Source organism: Epinephelus moara, chromosome 3, assembly GCF_006386435.1.
Source record: "Epinephelus moara isolate mb chromosome 3, YSFRI_EMoa_1.0, whole genome shotgun sequence".
Lineage (NCBI taxonomy): Eukaryota > Metazoa > Chordata > Actinopteri > Perciformes > Serranidae > Epinephelus > Epinephelus moara.
In genome coordinates, this window is record NC_065508.1 from 17,240,747 (window position 1) to 17,259,664 (window position 18,918).

Sequence of the window (18,918 nt, forward strand, 5' to 3'; positions counted from 1 at the left end):
TTTGACATGATAATTATATATTGTGTCAAAATAAGTCCTTGTGTAAATGAATAAATAATATATTAATGAGACAGTTTTCTAAAAGCAAGGGTTGCCTGTTAACATAGAAGTTATTTTCATTTTCAGTTTTTTTTAGCTATTCCCACTGGGACAGCAATGCTTTACAAAAATGCTGATGTGGAAAAACTTTTGCTCTTGGTCAGTTTTCATTTTGATGAATATTGAAATAAACTTGTTGAGCCATAGTTGATCTTACTTGAATGTAAGTTTAATACATCACAAATCTAATGTCAAAGAGGATCTTAGTACAATGTGTAGACCTATGCATGGACACAGCCACACCAAAAACTTAAAGTGACAGGATAATGTTTGAGCCTTGTGTAGTGTATTTCACATGTCATCCGGAAGCATGTGTAGCCTAATCCTTGGTCCAACCTGTTTAACATCAGATTCTGAACATCTACAAGGTCTTCGTCTTACAGTATCTTAACCTTCAGACATCATCGAGCCTCCTCGCATGCTTGCACACAGCCAGTCAAGGACCCTGTGATCTTTTAAAAATATTTAAACCATTACCATGGATGAATCACACATTCATACAAGTAGCGACTATTGTTACACATCATGTCATTCGCATACTTTCATATGTGGTAATTTTTCCACAACAATGTTGTTAATGTCAGTTATATCGATTCTCCCAAACTGGACGCAAGTGACACACCAAGTGTGTGTCACAAAATAGTTTTACTTTTTAGAAAAGCTCTAAATATATGTATGTGAAAGTGTTTGTACTTTAGTGGGGTTTTTTGTAATCTACGCCTGTTGATATGTTTTAGCTTCCCACAGGATGTGTCCTGAGCCCCCTGCTATACACGCTCCTCGCATATAATATGATTGCTCTGCAAGGTACCTGAGCAATCATATAGTGAAGTTTGCAGATGACACGGCTGTGGTTGGACTGATCTCCAACAACAATGAGTCTGTGTACAGCCAGGAGGTGGAAGAACTTCAGAATCTCTACATCAATGTGGGGAAGAATAAGGAGATGGTTGTGGACTTTGGGAGGGGAGGCCACACACCTCTCTCCCCTCTTCATCAGAGGAGAAGCTGTGGAGATGGTGTCCACCTTCAAATACCTGGGCCTGCACATCTCCAACAAGTTCATGTGGGCTACCAACACAGCCAGCATCATAACGAAGGCCCACCGATGCTTATACTTTTTGAGGAGGCTGAAACAGAACTGCCTCAGCCCTGATGCCTGACCTCTCTTTACCGGTGTGTGGTGGAGAGCATGCTGACATCCTTCATCACTGTTTGGTGTGGGAACTGCTTTGACAGGAAAGCACTGCAATGACTGATGAAATCTGCTGAAAAAATAACCAGCAGCAGCCTCCCTTCCTTGGAGGACATTTTTGTCAGCAGGTGAAGAAGCAGAGCATCATGTATCATAAAGGACTCCACCCACCCAGCACACAAACTTTTCACCCCCGTCCCCTCAGGCAGAAGGCTGCACAGCTTCAAAGCCAGAACAACTAGGCTAAAGTGCAGCTTCTTCCCAGGTGCTTTATGGTCACGTTTATACTTTTAATTACTGTACACTTATATGTGCATGTTCTGGATTCACCAATCAAGTGTTTTCTTTCTTTCTACATCTCATTCTCTTTCTCTGGAGTCTTCCATCTCTTTCTTCATCTCACTTCATGTTTGTTTTCCAGACATGATCAACATTTCCCCTTATTACCTACTTAACACAAACACACATTAACACATTACAAAAACACACAATACCCAGTTTTACATTTTATTGTTTTAGATAACATTGTTGTGACCATGCTAACCATGCACAATGTCTACAGTAATTACATAACTCAGGAGTTAAGCTAACTGTGATAGACTGCTTTGAAATATGGGTCGGAGCAAACTTAAATACTTTTCAAAGTGGTTGTTTATACTGTATCATTTCTGAACCGTTTGCATTTCCTTAAAATCATCCCCTTTGCAAAAAAAAAAAAAAAAAAAAAAAAAGTGTAATTTTAGTCAGCGTGGTACAGCGGTATTTGAATATGCAAAATATACAGCAAATCCTAACTTTCAAATACTGTATGTAACATACATATAAGGTTAATTCACTTAAGACAATTTAGAAAGCCTCTGTCTCTCCAGGCTATGTATCGTCTAAGGAGAACGAATCTAAATGTCCCTTTATAAGTTGCATAACAATGTGTATAAGCTGTTACAGTAATTTGTTGTCTGCATGGTGGAGATGAAGCATTTCAAACCAAGGTTCAAGTATTACAGGTCACACACAACAATCCCAGTGGCCAGAAAGGAGAAACATACACAGCCAGAAGACTTTAAAACAGTTTGCACAAAATTTCAGTACCTAATCAGTCCCTCATAAGGCATCTCTGCTGAAATTACATTTAGACATGACACAGAAAAATTGCAATTAGTAGTAATTTTATGAATTGGCTCAAGAAGTTAAAGGAGCCCACTGGATAATCCCCACAGGACCAAACAGTACAACATGATGAAAGGAGAACTGTAACAGCATCTTTATAGCTACAAGTTGATTGTTAAGCAAACATTCCTGCCTCAGTGCACTTCAGTCACACATCAGCAGCCAGATATCTACTCATTGGAATCTATGTGCTGTATGTTACTGTATGTTACTGTATGTCTAATAGATTGATGCATCAATTGTGCCTTGGAAACCCTTTACATAGCAAGGCACACCTATAGAACATCTTTAAATGACATGAAGCTGCTAAGCTGTCAGTATTTTTATCGCTGGAAACCCATTTCATCATTGGAGTCATTGGAAAAATGGCCACCCTGCCAGTTCAGTAAGCTTTTATGAATGCAGTTACTGTATATTCGCAATTGAGTCAAAGTTAGCAATTTACTCTAGTCTGCAACAAACATGTAGTATAGGTATGTGCCATCATTTGTGTTGATGCCATGATTTTCTCTGTGTACGATAACATTCAGATTGACAGCTTTGGAATCATCGTCCTCACTCACGTGCAGTTAGAAAGTCCCAGTTAAAGAATAAAAAAGGATAAAGGGAAATCATCTCATTGCCACGACGTTAAAAATGTGAACAATCCCATGATCAGACCTCGCTGGGTTAGAGAAGAGTGAACGAGACCTGCTGGAGTTTAGTTTGCGGGATAAATGCATTAAATTCCAACCAAATCAGTCATCAGCACATGCATGAATTTCATTACATGGGAAGAACCTTTTTCAAGTATTAAAAAGTAGGCTTTCATTATAATGAAATCATCATCATGCCCTTCCCAGCAACATACTGAATCAGATTTAAAGGCTAAAGAGGGCATGTGGAAAGGCAGAGGTATAAATGCAATAGTCAGTGCTCTAATCAGGCTTTGTCACCCCTATACTGGGACTGAACTGGGACCCAGTGAGGAATCTACACAGGGAAAATTAGATATTATGACCATACATTAGCAATAATGTGTTTTCTAAATTCCTATAATATTGAAAACCCTGATATTTGTCATTTTTTGTCATTATTTCACACACAGACACACTCTCTCCCTGACTGCTCTCACATGTGCTCATGTTGCACACACACACACTTGTCCTTGTAACAAGAACTGCAGATTACACAAAATCTTTGACACAGACTTTCAATGGTCAGTTGCTATGTGGTTAGAATATAGAATGTATGTTTTCCATATATTGCAAGTTTACTTTTTTTTAAGTCAATCTCTATGGCTCTATTCCCATAAATGTAGTGACACAAGGGCACACACTCCAAATGTGACGTCCTGTGAAGATTTGTGTGTGTGACAGACAGAGGGAAGAGAGAAAGAGAAGACAAGCGATAGAGAAAGAAAAGAGAGAGCGTAACAGACTACTGGATGCTAAGTTTATTTGAGGATGGCGCAGACATCCCAATGAGCTTTGAGTCTGACATGGGACTAACAACACCCTCAATGAGGTTTTTGTTGCAGTCACCTATGTTGCTTTCAGAGGACAGTTTCGGGTAGGTGACACTGCCTGTCAGGTCCATCAGGTCCTCAAGAGCACGGGTGTTACTCACACTGCTCGGCTGGATTTCATTGACTGGTGAGAACTCTGGGATTGAAATCAGTTCCTCCTTTGAAACCGGGCTGGAATACAATAATTAAAAAAAACATTATTTATAATATTGGTGCCCTTAAAGACCAAGTGTGTAATGTGATAAGAAAAATCAGAGGTGGGACAAAGTCAGTGTGGTGCAAGTCACATGTAAGACTGAAAAGTCAAGAGTCAACTCCCATGTCCTTCTCATCCACTTATCTGGGGCTGGGTCATGGGGGCAGCAGGCCAAGCAAAGCACCCCAGATTTCCCTCTCCCCAGCAACACTTTCCAGCTCCTCCTGGGGGACCCCAAGGCGTTCCTAGGCCAGATGAGATATGTAATCACTCCAGTATGTCCTTGCCCACAACACCTCTAACAGGAGGCACCCAGGAGGCATCTCATCCTTATTAGATGCCCAAACCACCTCAACTGACCCTTTTCAACGCGAAGGAGCAGCGGCTCTACTTTGAGCTCCTTCCAGATGTCCTTCTTCCAAATTAGACTCATTTTGGCCACTTGTATCCGCGATCGCATTCTGTCAGTCACTACTCAGAACTCATGACCATAGGTGAGGGTTGTTGGGTTTTTTTACGCGCATGAAATAATTTTTTGAAACTCAACACTAATTCTTCATCTCTGCAATCCTGGATTGGATGCTGTCAGATTGGTTCAAACCACAGACTGTATAAAATAATGGACATAGCCACTGTGAGGTCACCTATTGGTTTCATTTCAGCCTCGTCATCTTGGTTTTTTGGGCCATAAATGACCATATTAAGACAATAGGGTGGAGCTATGGAAGAGCAAGGTCCAAGTCGACATACAAGTCTTTTTTAATTTTGTCAAGTTGAGTCTAAAGTCATCAAATTTGGGACTTGAGTCTGACTTGAATCAAAGTCATATGACTGGAGTCCACACCTCTGATAACTACTATAATAATACAGGATTACCTAATGACTCACCTGACCTCCATGGACTGCACTTCATCACCAGCCCCCGTACCCTTCACATCTAGTGGCTCCAGCTTGATGACTGGTGGTGACAGGTGGACCACTGGCAGGGGTTCCACAGAGGATCTAATGACCTCCATCTGGGATCCTCCTTTAGCAGCTGTCGACACATGCAGGCTTTGCTGTTTGCTTACCTCAGCGGTCTGATGGCTTCTCATCAAGGCACTTCCTTCACCCTTCACCGCTCCATTCATCATACCGCCCTCATTTTTGTTGACTTTGGCATCTGCTGTCTTTGTCACCTCTTTATTTATTTGGTCTGCGGCTTTAACATGTGCTCTGGGCTGCTTGTTTACATTCATTTCCCCCTCTCTTCCCTGTTGCTTGACAACACTGGCTTTGCCCTCTCTGTTAAGCTGGCCGCCGTGCTCTTCACTGGATTGTTTGGTGTTTGGTCTCTTGTCAGGAACACTGCGTGTCGGTGTCACTTGTTGAGTGTTGTTTTTAACTTGCTTCTGATTGTCCATCTGTGCTGCTGTTGCTGCTACAGCTGCTGCAGCTTCTTTCTTCACCGGGGCACATTCCTTCGTGTTGACTTGGACTTCCTCTTTAACCTGAAACTCAACTTTTTTGACTGCTTGCTCCTTTACCTGAGCATTAGTTTGAACAGTCTTTACTTGCTCTTCACCTGTGGAGAATGAAAAACATCACGGTGGGCTTCACTTTATTTTGACTGTCCAGGTAACAACTGAATTTCATTTGAGTCGACTGTACAACTGAGCGATTATAATTTTGGACAGGACTCTTTAAGTAACATTCTCCTCTAATCAGGAGCACGCACTTGCTCACTGAAATTTGTATTAACATAGCTGGCCAATCAGGATGTGCCTATCCAAATATCTGCTGTACACAACGCTGTCTACTATCCTATACCCTCTGCAAGCAACTTAGGAGCAACAGGGCCCCTAGATTGAGGGCTCTGCCTGTGCTAACAGAACTAGGGCCTCACTATCTTAACCTTCAGTCTATTTCACACAAGCTTCGCCTTCTGCTGGACTCTGTGAGTACAGTGGGTGAAGCCCAGTGGATGAGTACCTTGTCATGACATAACATTGACCCAGCCACACTGATCCTGTCCAGCAAGCAAATTGCTGTTACTGATGTGATTGACTGCGGGGGGTCTGCACATATTCGGGTGGGCACGTCCGTATTGGCCGCTATATTTATGCAAATTTCAGTGGGCAAATGCATGCTCATGACTGGAGAATAGTTTCACCCATAGAGTCCAGTGGAGGGCGGAGTCTGTGTGACATACAACTACTCAAGTACGTACTTTACTTAAGTAAGAATTTGGCATACTTGTACCTCACTTGAGTATTTTATTCTCATGCTACTTTCTACTGCAACTCTCCTAATTTCAGAAGGAAGTACTGTACTTTTTACTCCACTGCAATTATTTGAAAACTTCTGAGTTTTGCACACCAATCATACAGAAATATACAAGTGCAGCTGAAATGATCAGTCAATTGATTTTGTGCTATGAACTATGACAATAATCAACTCAGTGATTTTTCATCCCAAAAAATGTAATGGTTCCATCTTCTTCAATATGGGGATTAGCTGCATTTTATTTTACTTATTTTAATTTAAAAAATGATTTAGATTTTTCTGCATTGAGTACTTCTACTTTTAATACTTTATGTACATTTTACTTACTTTAACTTAAATGACATTGTCAATGCAGGGCCTTTATGTCTAACACAGTATTTGTACAGTGAGGTGTAAGTACGTTTACTTGAGAAGAATAGAGTATATCGTTATTGGCTGAAAATTTACAGAGGATCTAAATACTTCCTCCACCACTGGCAGTAAGAGTGCATGTCACATATTATCAGAAGTATTGGACAAATTGATGCTAAATATTGACATTGGCTTAATTATAAAAACCCAAATGAGTTGAGAATTTACACTGGACACTCCAAATAAAGTGTGAGCTCACACTGCGCAGACCGGTCTCTGAATAAATCTTCCAAGGGCATTTTCAAGAGCAGCTAATTATACAGTCAGTCCCATGGCACTACTCTACAGTAAAAGGTGCCCTATCAGCACCAAGAGGAAGTCCTTGGCTGCTGCTCCATATTCCAGAAAACATTTTATAACCCCCACCAAATGGTTTTAAATAATAGCCCAAAGAGCAAATGGTTGACTTAAACTGATGTAGATGAGAATCATAGCCGAATAAATGAATAGTCAAAGCATCAGAATTATTGCATAACAAGATAATAACGAGAAATGCTGGAAAAATATTGGCACAAGTCCCTTACTGAGATTTCACACAAGCCAACTCATAAAAATTCAGAGTACTGCTGCGCATGCTCAAAATAAGGTATGAATCACATCATAAACCATGCATGCCCTGTTTGCATTTTTACAGCTGCAAGGCATACAGAGATGGGGAGAGTAAGCACGGGCAGCAAGCAAACTCAAGTATTTGCAGGGCGACTGAATTACGTACTAACCTGGTGGTGAGACGGGCTTCGTCTCCACCTGCTCCTCCTTCTGATTCAATGCAGAACAGAGACGATCAAGTCAATGATGGTGGTAATCAGGACACAAAACCAAAGTATCACCAACAACAGAATTTAATAAAGAGAATAACAACAGAAAGTCAGAGTTTTGATCAATTATAGTTGAAAAATCCCATAATCAGCAGGTGCTTAAAGGCAGCGGGTCTACTGTATGAGAACCGGGGCGTCTCTTACAGTACCTTCAGTTCAGCTTCACCCTTCCTCGTTCTTTTCATGATCTCCTCGATTCTCTGCAAAAATACATCAACATTTAATCACCTTGTGAACTTTCCAGAATTCAGAGATTAAAACATTTTAAGTGCAACATGCAGTCGGGATGCAAAGCGTGCTTGAACTGTCCTCTCTGAGGTTTCTGTTTGTTTTTAAAATGACCTTTTTCCTTAGTTGCCTCTCCTCCTCCTCCTGTTGCGTCTGCAGTTCTCTGTCTTGCCGCTGACGCTCTGCATCCTCCTGAGCCTGGACTTTGGCTTTTTCTTTCTGTTAAGACAGAGCACAATTTACACAACATGCCAAAGATTCTCCTGAAGTTCACAACAAATGACCAAATATCTAGGGCAAAAATAACTGCCTGGCACATGACAGTGATCTCTCACCTCTTTGTCTGTCTGGGTGTGTAGCTCCTTTTCCTGCTCCTCCTTCTTTCGTTTGTCTTCATCGTCTTTCAGCCTGTGAAGCTCTTCCTCATTTTTCGCCTTTTCCTTAACTTGTTGAGCCTTTGCCTCCTGCTGTTGCTGCTCTGTTGTGAGCTGCTTCCTCAGCTGCTCTTCCCTTAGCCTGATCGGCAGTTGCATACACTTGTTAAACACATTTAAAGACTTAAATGCCACATGCTGCCTTTCATTCATGATTTATTTAGTGAACTCACCGTTCTTCTTTCTCTTGTTCCCGCTTTTTCTCGTCCATTTCTTTCTGAGCTCGAGCCAGACGCCTGCGCTCTGCCAGCAACCTGGTAGCCTCCTCTGCATTTGTTGTGCCAGCTGCCACCTTGCCTGTGTTGCACGGTGCTGATTCTGTCAAACACACAGAAAGACTTGTGTAAGATCATCCAGGTTTTACTACTAAGATTTGTAGTTAAAGATAGTAGATAAAGTTCACCTTTTTTCTTGTCTCCATCCTGAGTGTTGTTCTGCGTCCTCTTCTCTGAGGAATCCACTTTGGGAGACATGTGGTCCTTTCTGTCAGGGGACTGATTTTTTTCAGACGTGTCACCTTTGAGATGCTTATCCAAGGTTTCACCTTTAGATGATCTGGATTTAGTAATTTCAGCGTTGGCCACATTCTTCTCATCTTGTGACGGTGGATTAGTGCTGTTGATGTCAGTATTCTTTTTCACTGCTTTGGATTGCTCGCTGTGTTTCTCCACCTTCTTATCTTCCACTCTCCTCTCATCAGGTGACAGGTTTGCACGATGTCTTGTAGGAGAGTAATGGTACTGATGTGCATTGCTTGGAGACTGAGCACGCACCTTAGATGCCAGCCTGCACACAGACAGAGATGTTTGGCTTAAAAAATTAATTGTGTCATGACAGGAGATAAATTTTAAAAGTATGCTGTGCCAACAAGGTGACAGCCATGTTTGCCCACCTTTCACCAACTAAATAATCTTACTTGGAGGTAGTAGGGGAAGCCAAGTGTCTTGTGACACTAGCAGGGGATTCGGATCTTCTCAAAGGGGATCCACAACCTGGTGATTCAGTTCTTCTCTCTCTACGCAGTCGCTCTTTCTGCAAACAAAGTGATTTAAGACATAAGAACTTACAGCTTGTATCCATTAATGTTTGATTCTTACTAGGGCTGGGTGACTTAATACCTCGATAATGATATTGCGACAATATTGTAAGGTTGACCATTGGTGCTTTCACACAAAATATTTACACAATTTCTTCATTTGTGATTAAAAACATCATCAGTAATGTAGATGTAATGACTAACAGAAGGCTAGAACTGTCTAGTAAGTTCAGAAATGACATCACTTAAGTGTAATGCAGCCTTTAAAACCAGGAAATCACAACACCCACTATAGATATCCAAAATCTAAGATGATATCTAGTCTATTACGAAATAATATCAATATACTGCCCAGCCCTAATTCTTCAATTTATTTACTGCCTCTGCAAAGGTACAGGACAGTACAGGTACAATGGAATTCTTGTGCATATCTCTCAAAGCCAGCTTTGTTAATAAAGAAAGAAAGAAAGCATTTAAAGAAACAGTAAAGAATGTGCGAGCTCTGACCTTGGGGGTATTGGGAGTGGACTGAGAGCCTCCCTGAAGTCCAGCTCTGTTGTGATCTGCAGGGTTCAGCGAGCCGCGGAAAGGTGACCTGTGAGGGCTGCAGGGTGCTGCATGATGACAAACACCATGCTTATCAAGTCAAATGATGGCAAATCACAAGTGACACAGGGATACTAATACAGTAGCCGGGGGAGGGCCTGACTGGACAGTGTGTGCTGCACCCAGCTGAAGCTTACACACTCATTTTTCAGTCGTTTGCAGTTTAAGCCAACTGAAATCAGGGCTAAAGGCATCAGGCTTTTGATTTGGGTAGAAGACCTGCAAACCTAAATATCTCTAGGCATTGGATGTATGATGAACTTTGTCCAGACCGACTCCCAGTCAACACATCTGTCCAACTGGACAAACACGGAGGAAGACACGGAGGCCAATGACTTCCCAGCATTACATTAAACCTAACTGATGGCAGGACATTGAACACATTTTTGTCTTTTAATTCCCAGTTTGACTGATTCAGCCAACAGTCAGACACAATGGGTTGTGTTAATGCCACTCTTTGTCATGCTTAGGAATTAATCCTGAGTCTGTATGCTTCAATCCAGTCAGTGTGATGCAAGCACACACATGCCAGAATGGCAGCTGTGAACAATAACACACGGACCTTGTGCGAACACACAATCACAAAAGCAAAGGCCCTACACATGAAACACATCGTACAGAAGCGGTCTTCTTGCCGTCTCTTGTAGCTTCTAATCCATCTGTCACCATCTGTAAAGAGTAATCTCTAAAGAGTGCAGCTCTCTAAGTGGGATGACGCCATCCGTGTCTATTTTATTTCCATTCTGGGTCATATGCAGTTAATCTCCAAAACCGTCCACCCCAGAGAGTCGGCACCACTTAGCTGCTTTTATTTTTAAAAGCCAGGCTATCAAAAACAAAAAAAGAAACAAATACTTCTGACTCATCTACACACTGTGACAATAATACCCCTGGTGTTTGAGATCATGGAGAAGTCATCCTGATCCAGCGTCCTTTAGCCTGTTTGTGATTACTGAGAGGTTCTAATCTGGGGAAACTAATCCAAACGTCGACTTCTAGGGAAATTTGAAAGAGAGTTATACATACTGAACATATGTGTTTACTTAAACTAACATGTTGCACAGGAATACTAGGCTGAAGATAATGCATTAATGGGGGAAAACGTGTTTTCGACAACAAAAGTCAGTCTACAAAAACAGCTGATGCTTGTGCATTTTGTCCTGTTGTTCCTACATGGTGGTTCACATGCAGTTATAGAGGAAACAATGAGAGTCCCTCCAGAAAATTAGGAAGATGGAAATGTTTCAGCCTAATTCTGCCTGAAAATGAGGTTAGATGATAATAATACGAGTTTGGATATATGCCTGGAAACATGGGTGCAGATCTGATGACAAGTTTGGGGGGGACATAATCAGTTGTGATTTTTTTTTAATTGCACAAGTGCAAATCATGCCCACAGAGCGCTTGAGATTGCCAGCATATTTCACGATTTCATAGAGGCTCATCACCATCACCAAGTCATTCAAAAAGCACTACAAAGAGAATCATATGCTTACCTTTACTGTTTATTTCTCTTAAACAGCCAGTAGTACATGGAACCAGCCATCACCCTCCTTTTCACTGCTTCGCTGTTAGTTAATGCTACTTCTAGTTTCAGGGTCTCAGGCATGTTATGTCCACTCACGTTCTCATCTCTCGCCTCTCACGGATTCCCATTTCTCCTCATCATCTTCCCTTTCTCCCAGTATATAGGACTACTGTATACATTTGTTCAATTTCAATCATTTAAGCTATTTAGAATTGGGGGGGACAATTTGTGTTTTTCAGAATTTGGGGGGGGGGGGGCATGTCCCCCCCGTCCCCCCCGGGATCTGCACCCATGCCTGGAAATCTTCCTGCACTGCTAATTTGTATCCACAGCGTTGCTCTTCCACACTGGCTTTTGCGACAATAGCTCTAAGATAGAAGCCACTGCAGCAGAGCACAAACACAGCAAACACATCAAAGCCCAGAGAACACACAGATTACTTTGCAGAAATACACTAAATCTCATTTGCACAAACGTTCGACAACAGAGCACCTTGACATGCGCACATCACAGGAAGAACACGTTTGCCTTTGGTTTAAGTTGCTCGCCAAAGAGGCAAACAAACACAGACATGGCAACTGTTGGATGAACAGGAGGGGTGATACATTTGGGATGGCAAGGGGGGCTTAACTTTACCAGATTCGCTGACAGCAGGAAGGGGGGAGGCAATGCCATGGGAAAAGGCGGAGGCAGCAGAGAAAGGGAGTGGGGCATTCTCACTGTCACCTATAGGCAGCGGGCGGAGCAGAGCAGAGCAGACAGAGCGTTATGAACAGTTTATCTGAGCAATTCCTCATCCAGCCGTACAGACCTGGATGGGAGTTAACATACCAGCAGGGATGTGGTGATGTAATGAAACCAAAACAGGCATTTTTGTGTAGCTTTTGAAAACATCTGACTGTGATGACTCTCCACTGGTTATCAAAAAAGGTCAGTGTGGCAGACAGTCATGCACAGAGATGATTTCAGTGTTTCTTTTTTCCCCCACATTATTTCAATCATCCACATGAGTTTAAAAGATGTAGTTCACAGACACCAGTGCAGATATGTAACTCCATCCTGTCTCTGTGGGAAACCAGGGACACATTTCTGCTCATGCGCACTTCGGCAGCCAGGCTGTCAGCAATGATCAAGCCAAGAGGAAGGCTCTCTCTTACACACACACTATAGCATACATTCACACACACACACACACACACACACACACACACACACACACACACACACACACACACACACAGTGTCTGGTGTCTCACAGAAATACAGCAAAATGCAATCCTTCTGGAACAAGCACAGTTTTACGTCCATATCCTGCTGCTTCTCACTTTCAGATCAGTCACGCCTTGCACCCATGCCTCTTGTATCCAAATCTCTATTTGCAGCTATAAACTGTGTTCTTACCTGCTCCTGTAGGGCAACCTCTGCTCCAGCGTTTAGTCCTCTGCTCCAGCTGAAGGCTTCGCTCCAGAGAACGTTTCATCAGGGCCTCCAGTCGCTCCTGAACGCAACACAGCAGAGTCGACTGTTATGATAAGTCACATGAACTGATCTTTTATGTAGTTCAGAAACAAACAACCACAAATTAGATAGATGGAAAACAGTGTATTCTTTAATTAGACAGGTCTTGATTATGATTTTTGTTTTTGTTAAATCAGCTGACCCTGTCCTCCTCAAGCTGCTGCCTCCTCTTCTCCTCCACTGCAGCTCTGCGGAGCTCCTCTTTCTGCCTCTGCTCCTCCAGCCGCCTCCAGCGTTCCTCCACTGTGCGTTCATACTGCAGCCGAGCTCTGCGCTCCTTCTCCCGGATCAGCTGCTCCCTGGCCGCTGAAAGAGACAAGACAAATTCAGCTCCAGGTTCCACGGACAAAAATCAGAGTTAATGGACCAGTGTTGTTGCCAGTGGCTTTTTTACCATTCAGCTGGTCGTGTAAAGTTCAACATATACAGACTCTGATTTTTTTTCTACCATTTTGCAGCAACAATTTGATCTCTTTTCATTATACTTTTTTAAGAACAGTGTATTTTTGTAACTAAACCTTAACAAAATCTTTCAGTATTACATAAACTTCTAGATGTTACAGTGAATTTGTCAGTCTACACCCGAGACTATGATGAAGATAGAAATCCTTGTCATCATGAGGCAACTGCAGGAGCTGCTTGATGAACTGACCTACTTTTGTGGACTATTCGGTGTTACTGTCACATTGTCTCAAGTGGCATTTCTCATCATATCACAAATCCAGTGAACTCAACCTCTACTTGCTGGCGAAGCTCCTCCATAACCAATTAGAGAGTGGAGCAGAAAAGTGTCATGACAAAAAAACTTCAGCTTAACCTCAGCAAGAGCTAGAACTTACAGACTTCTCAGGGGTTTAAAGTTCACAAAAAGTGGCCTCTTTATTTGCACTTGTGCCTAAAAAACAAAACAGGACATGACTTACCCAGGCTTCTCTCCCTCTCCTCACGTCTCTCTTTGGCTAATCGCATCCTATCGTCTGTCTTCATATAACCCTCCACGACTGAAAGATGAATGAAGATGTCAGAGAACAACCAAAAAGGGAATGAAAGGCAACAGAGTTATAGAATAACAGAAGCAAACGTATAGACTTACTTTGTTTACCTGCATGGTTGTTGCTGACGTTAGCTGCTAAGTGTGAAGGGGATGCATGTCCATTTATTTGTGGCCTCTTCTCTGTGTTGGATGGAGCTGGGATTAGCATGACAGAAGGAGAAGAGAGAGAGCACACTCAGCTTTGCCTAAAAGGAATGACATCAGCGCCACAGTGCTGACCTGCAGTGCTGCTTTGTTACCAGCAGAGGGAAACAGCTCTGTGTGGGGCTGCTCCTCTGTGTTAAATGCATTGTGTTGCAAAATGCCAAGCAGCCCCATGCCAAGGGCAAACTGCAGCAATATGCAGGAGAAGGGAGGAAACTGCCCTTGATGGGATAGTCAGTCCACATATGCTGAATGCCTCTGCTGGTTATTGCTGCTGCTGTAGCCAGCTGATGACAGAGCAGCCCTGAAACACATTTCCCTAACATGTACAGGCTTACAGAATCAAGTCATGCAGTCTGTAATGATTCTCTCGTAACAATCATTGTGTGGTCAGTAATTGTCATCCCGATGTAACCGCTTGGAAGGCAAAGAGTGCGTCATGTGAAAGCCAGAGAGGATTACTCACTAGTTCTTCCAGTTCGAGCTGGAGAGCTGTGACCGTTTGTCGGAGATCTCTTTTCAGGAAGCAGAGTGATAGACGGTGGTGCCATCTTTTCACCTAATGCACAGAAGATGAAAGAATACATAGACCAATGCTTTTAAAAATAGTTCCTATAGCTACATCACTTCACAATGGTTGTAAATGGTAGGAATGGAGAAGAAGAGAGAAACCAAAGTCACAGGGTATATAGTGACAACACAGGGTAGGACATAGGCTATTTGTGAGACAATGGGCAGACATCCCCATCACCTTTCATGCACTGGACACACAGACTTTGCGGTACTGCCTCAATTTTTTGCTGTTGCTTTGAATCTCTTTGTAGTCATTATGCATGTTTAATGGTTTTGTTTTTCTTTGTAGTCATTTCCTGTCTCTTTGAGGTCATTCTGTGCCCTTTTTTTGGTTGTTTTGTGTCTCTTTGTGGTTGTTTTGCATCAGTTTGCGTACATTTTGAGTCCCTTCCTGTTCTGATGTGTACATTTGTGCGATATTTTGCAATTTTGCAGGTGAAGGTTGTGACACTTTGGACCCCCTGGGCCTGTGCTGAGCAGGCCCGTTTTTCTATCCATCCATAGAAATAGACACCTAAACTGGAGTAAATATTCAAAATGTGATACCTTTTTAGTAATTTATATACTAATATGAAGCAGAGATAGTTAAACAAATATCATATGTCAATATTACTGTGGAAATAAACTAATTAAATTAGTTAATATTAGATAAATCTATATCAATATGGAGAGCTGATAACAGTCTCCAAATCAGTCTCCAAATAATTACACCTAAAACTTGAACATGCCCCTAAATCGCCACTTGAACTACAAAATAGAAGTTTAATTCCACAAATTCACTGAATCAATGTGTGCATTGTCAGCTAAACTGCCAACAAACTCAGTCGCCTCACTCGATCAAGTGAATTACTCTCTTTTCACTAAGGTCTTTTATTGTGTATACTGAAACCTGGCAGACAGACTGAGGCCCTCTTAAATGTGGTTTGGCTGACTTTGCTCACTTCACCCAAACCTTTACGCTCTACTGACTTAACTAAACATATTACTGTACACATTCATCACCTTCAGCATTTACGATTTTCCATAAGGTTTCATTGATTTCTCCAGTGACCACACCAGTAGTCTATCTCTAATGAACTGGGGTGTATTTACTGTAGCTTTTATGGTTTTGAGGAGAATGCCACTCACACTCTATTGACATGTTATGTCAATAGAGCTGTCCAGGCATTATTATTAAACATTAAACCAGTAATTATAAAAATAAAAGCTGCAGAAACAAAATTATGTGTACAAGATGCTGACATATTCTTTTAATATAAAAGTTCCAACATAAAGTGCTTCCTGTATAGTCACCTTGCATCTTTTCCAGTACCTTCTCAATGAGGCAGTGAACTAGTGTCACAGGGGAACATCCTTTTTTCCAATTTTGGTGTAGTCCCTCATGCTGTTAAATCAAATGTGATTATTGACCTGCAGGGAGATGTTCCCTTCTCTCAGGGCATGGAGAGTAAAGACAAAGTGACCCAGTCTTCAACCCACAAAGTCATCAGACAATGGTTTAATGCTCACAAAAATGACACAGTAATCCAGTCTTCCTCTCTCAGTCTCCACCCATTTGAACCCTTTTATCCGATTGAGTCGCGTCATCACCAAAGAAAAGGCTACACATATACCCTAATTTTGCTTTGAAGTCACCGGACACTTATTAAATCTGAAATGTAAAGATAAAATGTAAAACAGAGACTGGAGATAGAAGCCTTCAAAAAACAGATCTGTTTTGGTCGCTTTCATTCATAATAATTAATAAAAATAGGCCTAGGGATTTTAGGTTTGCTTTAAAGGCAATTAAATATACTTTTTAGCCCTGCATCCACTGGAAAAAGGCCTTAAAGCGCATAAACAAAACAGTGACGCCGGATCATGACTGCACAGCAGGCATCACGCACATAAAGCAGTGGAAATGTCAATTGCGTCATTCATGAGTCTGCTTCAAATCGCGGCGCAAACACAACAACACAGCCCGATAGCGTGATGATACCGAGCCCAACAAACGTTACACCAAGCTTACCTGTTATTGGACTGGATGGTGCGACTGTTTTCGCCATGGTAGCTGTCACAAGCACAATACAGCCAAATGTACGGACGTGCTGCTGTCACCAGAAACACTCTGCAGTGATGCCAATGCAGCACAGGTATCCGTTTCCCTCCACGGCAGCAGCAATAAGCGCAGCCACAGCGGACAAAAGCAACCACGCACCATTCAAATGGATGGCGTGAAGGTCATTATGAAGGCTGGAGATGATGGGCAGGACGGGAGAGTCGTTTGTGGATGGATGGTTGGAGGAGAGAGATGCTGAGGCTGGAGCGGAGAAGATGATGCGCACACAATCGAGTTTACCAACGACCTACCACACTGTGCGTCGCAGCGTAAGCCCGCCCTGATACACAGGCTATCAACACATTACCGGCAGATGGGGGAGAGGTCTTCTCTGCACGCTGCCCAGCCGGGTCCAAACCAAATTTAGCTGACTTAAATGAAGGAACAGGCAGAGGGACAACACGCAGAATCAGTGCGTGCTTTCCTATAGGACGAAACTGCAAAATATGCAACAAATACTGACTTGATTTTATCATAATAAACAGAAGGTTAACCATTTCACATCATGTTCAGAGGCTGCTAAAATGCTTTAGGGATTAGGATGTTGGTTTTCTATGGCATCTCAATCGTTTAGATGCTATTAAAAATAGATAGAAACCTCGATCAGTTCCCCTCACTCGTACATCTCACCTGTAGGCTTAGATGGCTTGTAAAATTAGATTTATATAATTTTGCTGAACATTTCATTAAAATTACAGTTACAATGTGGCATTGATTGTCTGATTGTATTTTTGAAAAGTGTGGGAGAGCCATGAAGTGGCGTCCCCAAGGGGGGACAAGGGGGGCCTTGGCCACCCTGATACCAACCTCTTCTTATTCCCAGCTCAACAAATACTGCCAGTGATTAGCCCAGCATTGGCAGTATAAAAACAAAATCGGGAAGTGTGGCAAAATGCCCCCTTTTGTTTAATGGGGGGCGTGAGCAAGTAACAAAACATGTAGCTCAGCGTGTGACGTAAACAGTGACGTGGGAGGGAAGCCGCGGCTGGTCAGTCCTTCGGCGATTCTCTCACAAGTCGGCCCGTCCTTCACCATCCACGTCATCTGACGGTTAATGGCCTCTTCGTTTGCGAGGACAAGGAGGGCAAGCAATTCCTTGTCTCCCCAGTTGCTCATCTTTACAGTGTCTGTCAGGTTTGCGTTTCCCTCTTGCTATTAGCTGCACATTCCTGCTATCAGCTGTTTCCTGTTTATCTACCGCCAGTGGGTCGCACGTGCAGCGTCATCAACAGCTCCTCCCACAAGTCTTCAACAGCCCCTCCCGTTGCAGAAGGCCGCCTCGGTCTTTTTAAACTAAAAGGGTTCCGCCAATATGACTACCCTACGAGGCGGAAAATTGGGCACCTCGGATCAACTCGCCAATCTGGATCTGTGTGTCTAAACACTCGCAGCTTGCCAGCACAACGGCCCAACATTTGCAGAAAATCTGGCAGAGATTTCAGCTTCAGACACTAATGCAAAAAGGCATCTTTCACTGCATTATGATACGCTGCCAGGTGGCGTTATAAATAAGGAGCTGGAAAGTCCCTACATGGCAGACAGCAGAGGAGTGGATGAACCCCAGACTTTTACCCAGGAGTCTGCTGTTCATTTCCTGTGTGAATATTGAGCTAAACCATGATCTATTTTTCTAAACCTAACCACATGGTTTTGTTCCCTAAACCTGACCTTGTGCTTTTGTTGCACAAGAAAATAAATGTAAATCTGAGGTGGCTTACCAACATTATAAGTTTATTCTGAAAAAGACTGTTTGCATCTAACAAGCAGAAACTTTACATTCCCTGTGAAAACAGAAGTACATTTTCAAAAGACACAATGCATGTAACAAGCGTAAATTGACACGGCATCCCAGAATGTTTACAATAGACGCAGGAATATTATTGTGCTGTATTACTTCAGTAATCCTGTACTTCCTGTTTTCTAAAATTCCAAACAGGGACTGGAGTTACAAATTAGCCATGACTAGAAACTAGTATGCAATGCATCTGCTTTGTATTTTACATACTATATGAAGCAATGTTTTATGCATTTGTCCTTGTCA

The 18,918-nt window shown here is 42.3% G+C and overlaps 1 protein-coding gene across 2 annotated transcripts; it reads right to left on the minus strand.

Moving 5' to 3' along the window:
- Nucleotides 1–1,787: 1,787 nt before the first annotated feature.
- map7d2a (MAP7 domain containing 2a) lies at nucleotides 1,788–17,274 on the minus strand. Of its 2 annotated transcripts, none has more exons than XM_050038412.1 (17): nucleotides 16,788–17,274; nucleotides 14,673–14,765; nucleotides 14,111–14,197; nucleotides 13,932–14,009; nucleotides 13,151–13,314; nucleotides 12,892–12,988; nucleotides 12,127–12,216; nucleotides 9,864–9,970; nucleotides 9,237–9,352; nucleotides 8,724–9,106; nucleotides 8,494–8,638; nucleotides 8,222–8,402; nucleotides 8,001–8,105; nucleotides 7,808–7,858; nucleotides 7,560–7,599; nucleotides 5,053–5,728; nucleotides 1,788–4,139 (listed from the first exon to the last, which is right to left on the minus strand). In XM_050038412.1, the coding sequence occupies exons 1-17, from the start codon at nucleotides 16,822–16,824 to the stop codon at nucleotides 3,881–3,883; spliced, it is 2,709 nt and encodes a 902-aa protein (XP_049894369.1). In that variant the 5' UTR covers nucleotides 16,825–17,274; the 3' UTR covers nucleotides 1,788–3,880. The 2 variants fall into 2 exon arrangements, with proteins under 2 accessions (XP_049894369.1, XP_049894360.1); XM_050038403.1 differs by having other exon boundaries at nucleotides 14,102–14,197.
- Between the last annotated feature and the right edge of the window lie 1,644 nt (nucleotides 17,275–18,918).

What these genes read in the sequence shown, in the direction of transcription:
- map7d2a (XM_050038403.1), bottom strand. Translation starts at nt 16,824, where the DNA reads ATGGCGAAAACAGTCGCACCATCCAGTCCAATAACAG. An exon ending in GAACAAGAGAAAGAAGAACG is followed by an intron (nt 8,403 to 8,493) that starts GTGAGTTCACTA and finishes ACTGCCGATCAG; the next exon opens with GCTAAGGGAAGAGCAGCTGA. An exon ending in ACACCCAGACAGACAAAGAG is followed by an intron (nt 8,106 to 8,221) that starts GTGAGAGATCAC and finishes CTGTCTTAACAG; the next exon opens with AAAGAAAAAGCCAAAGTCCA.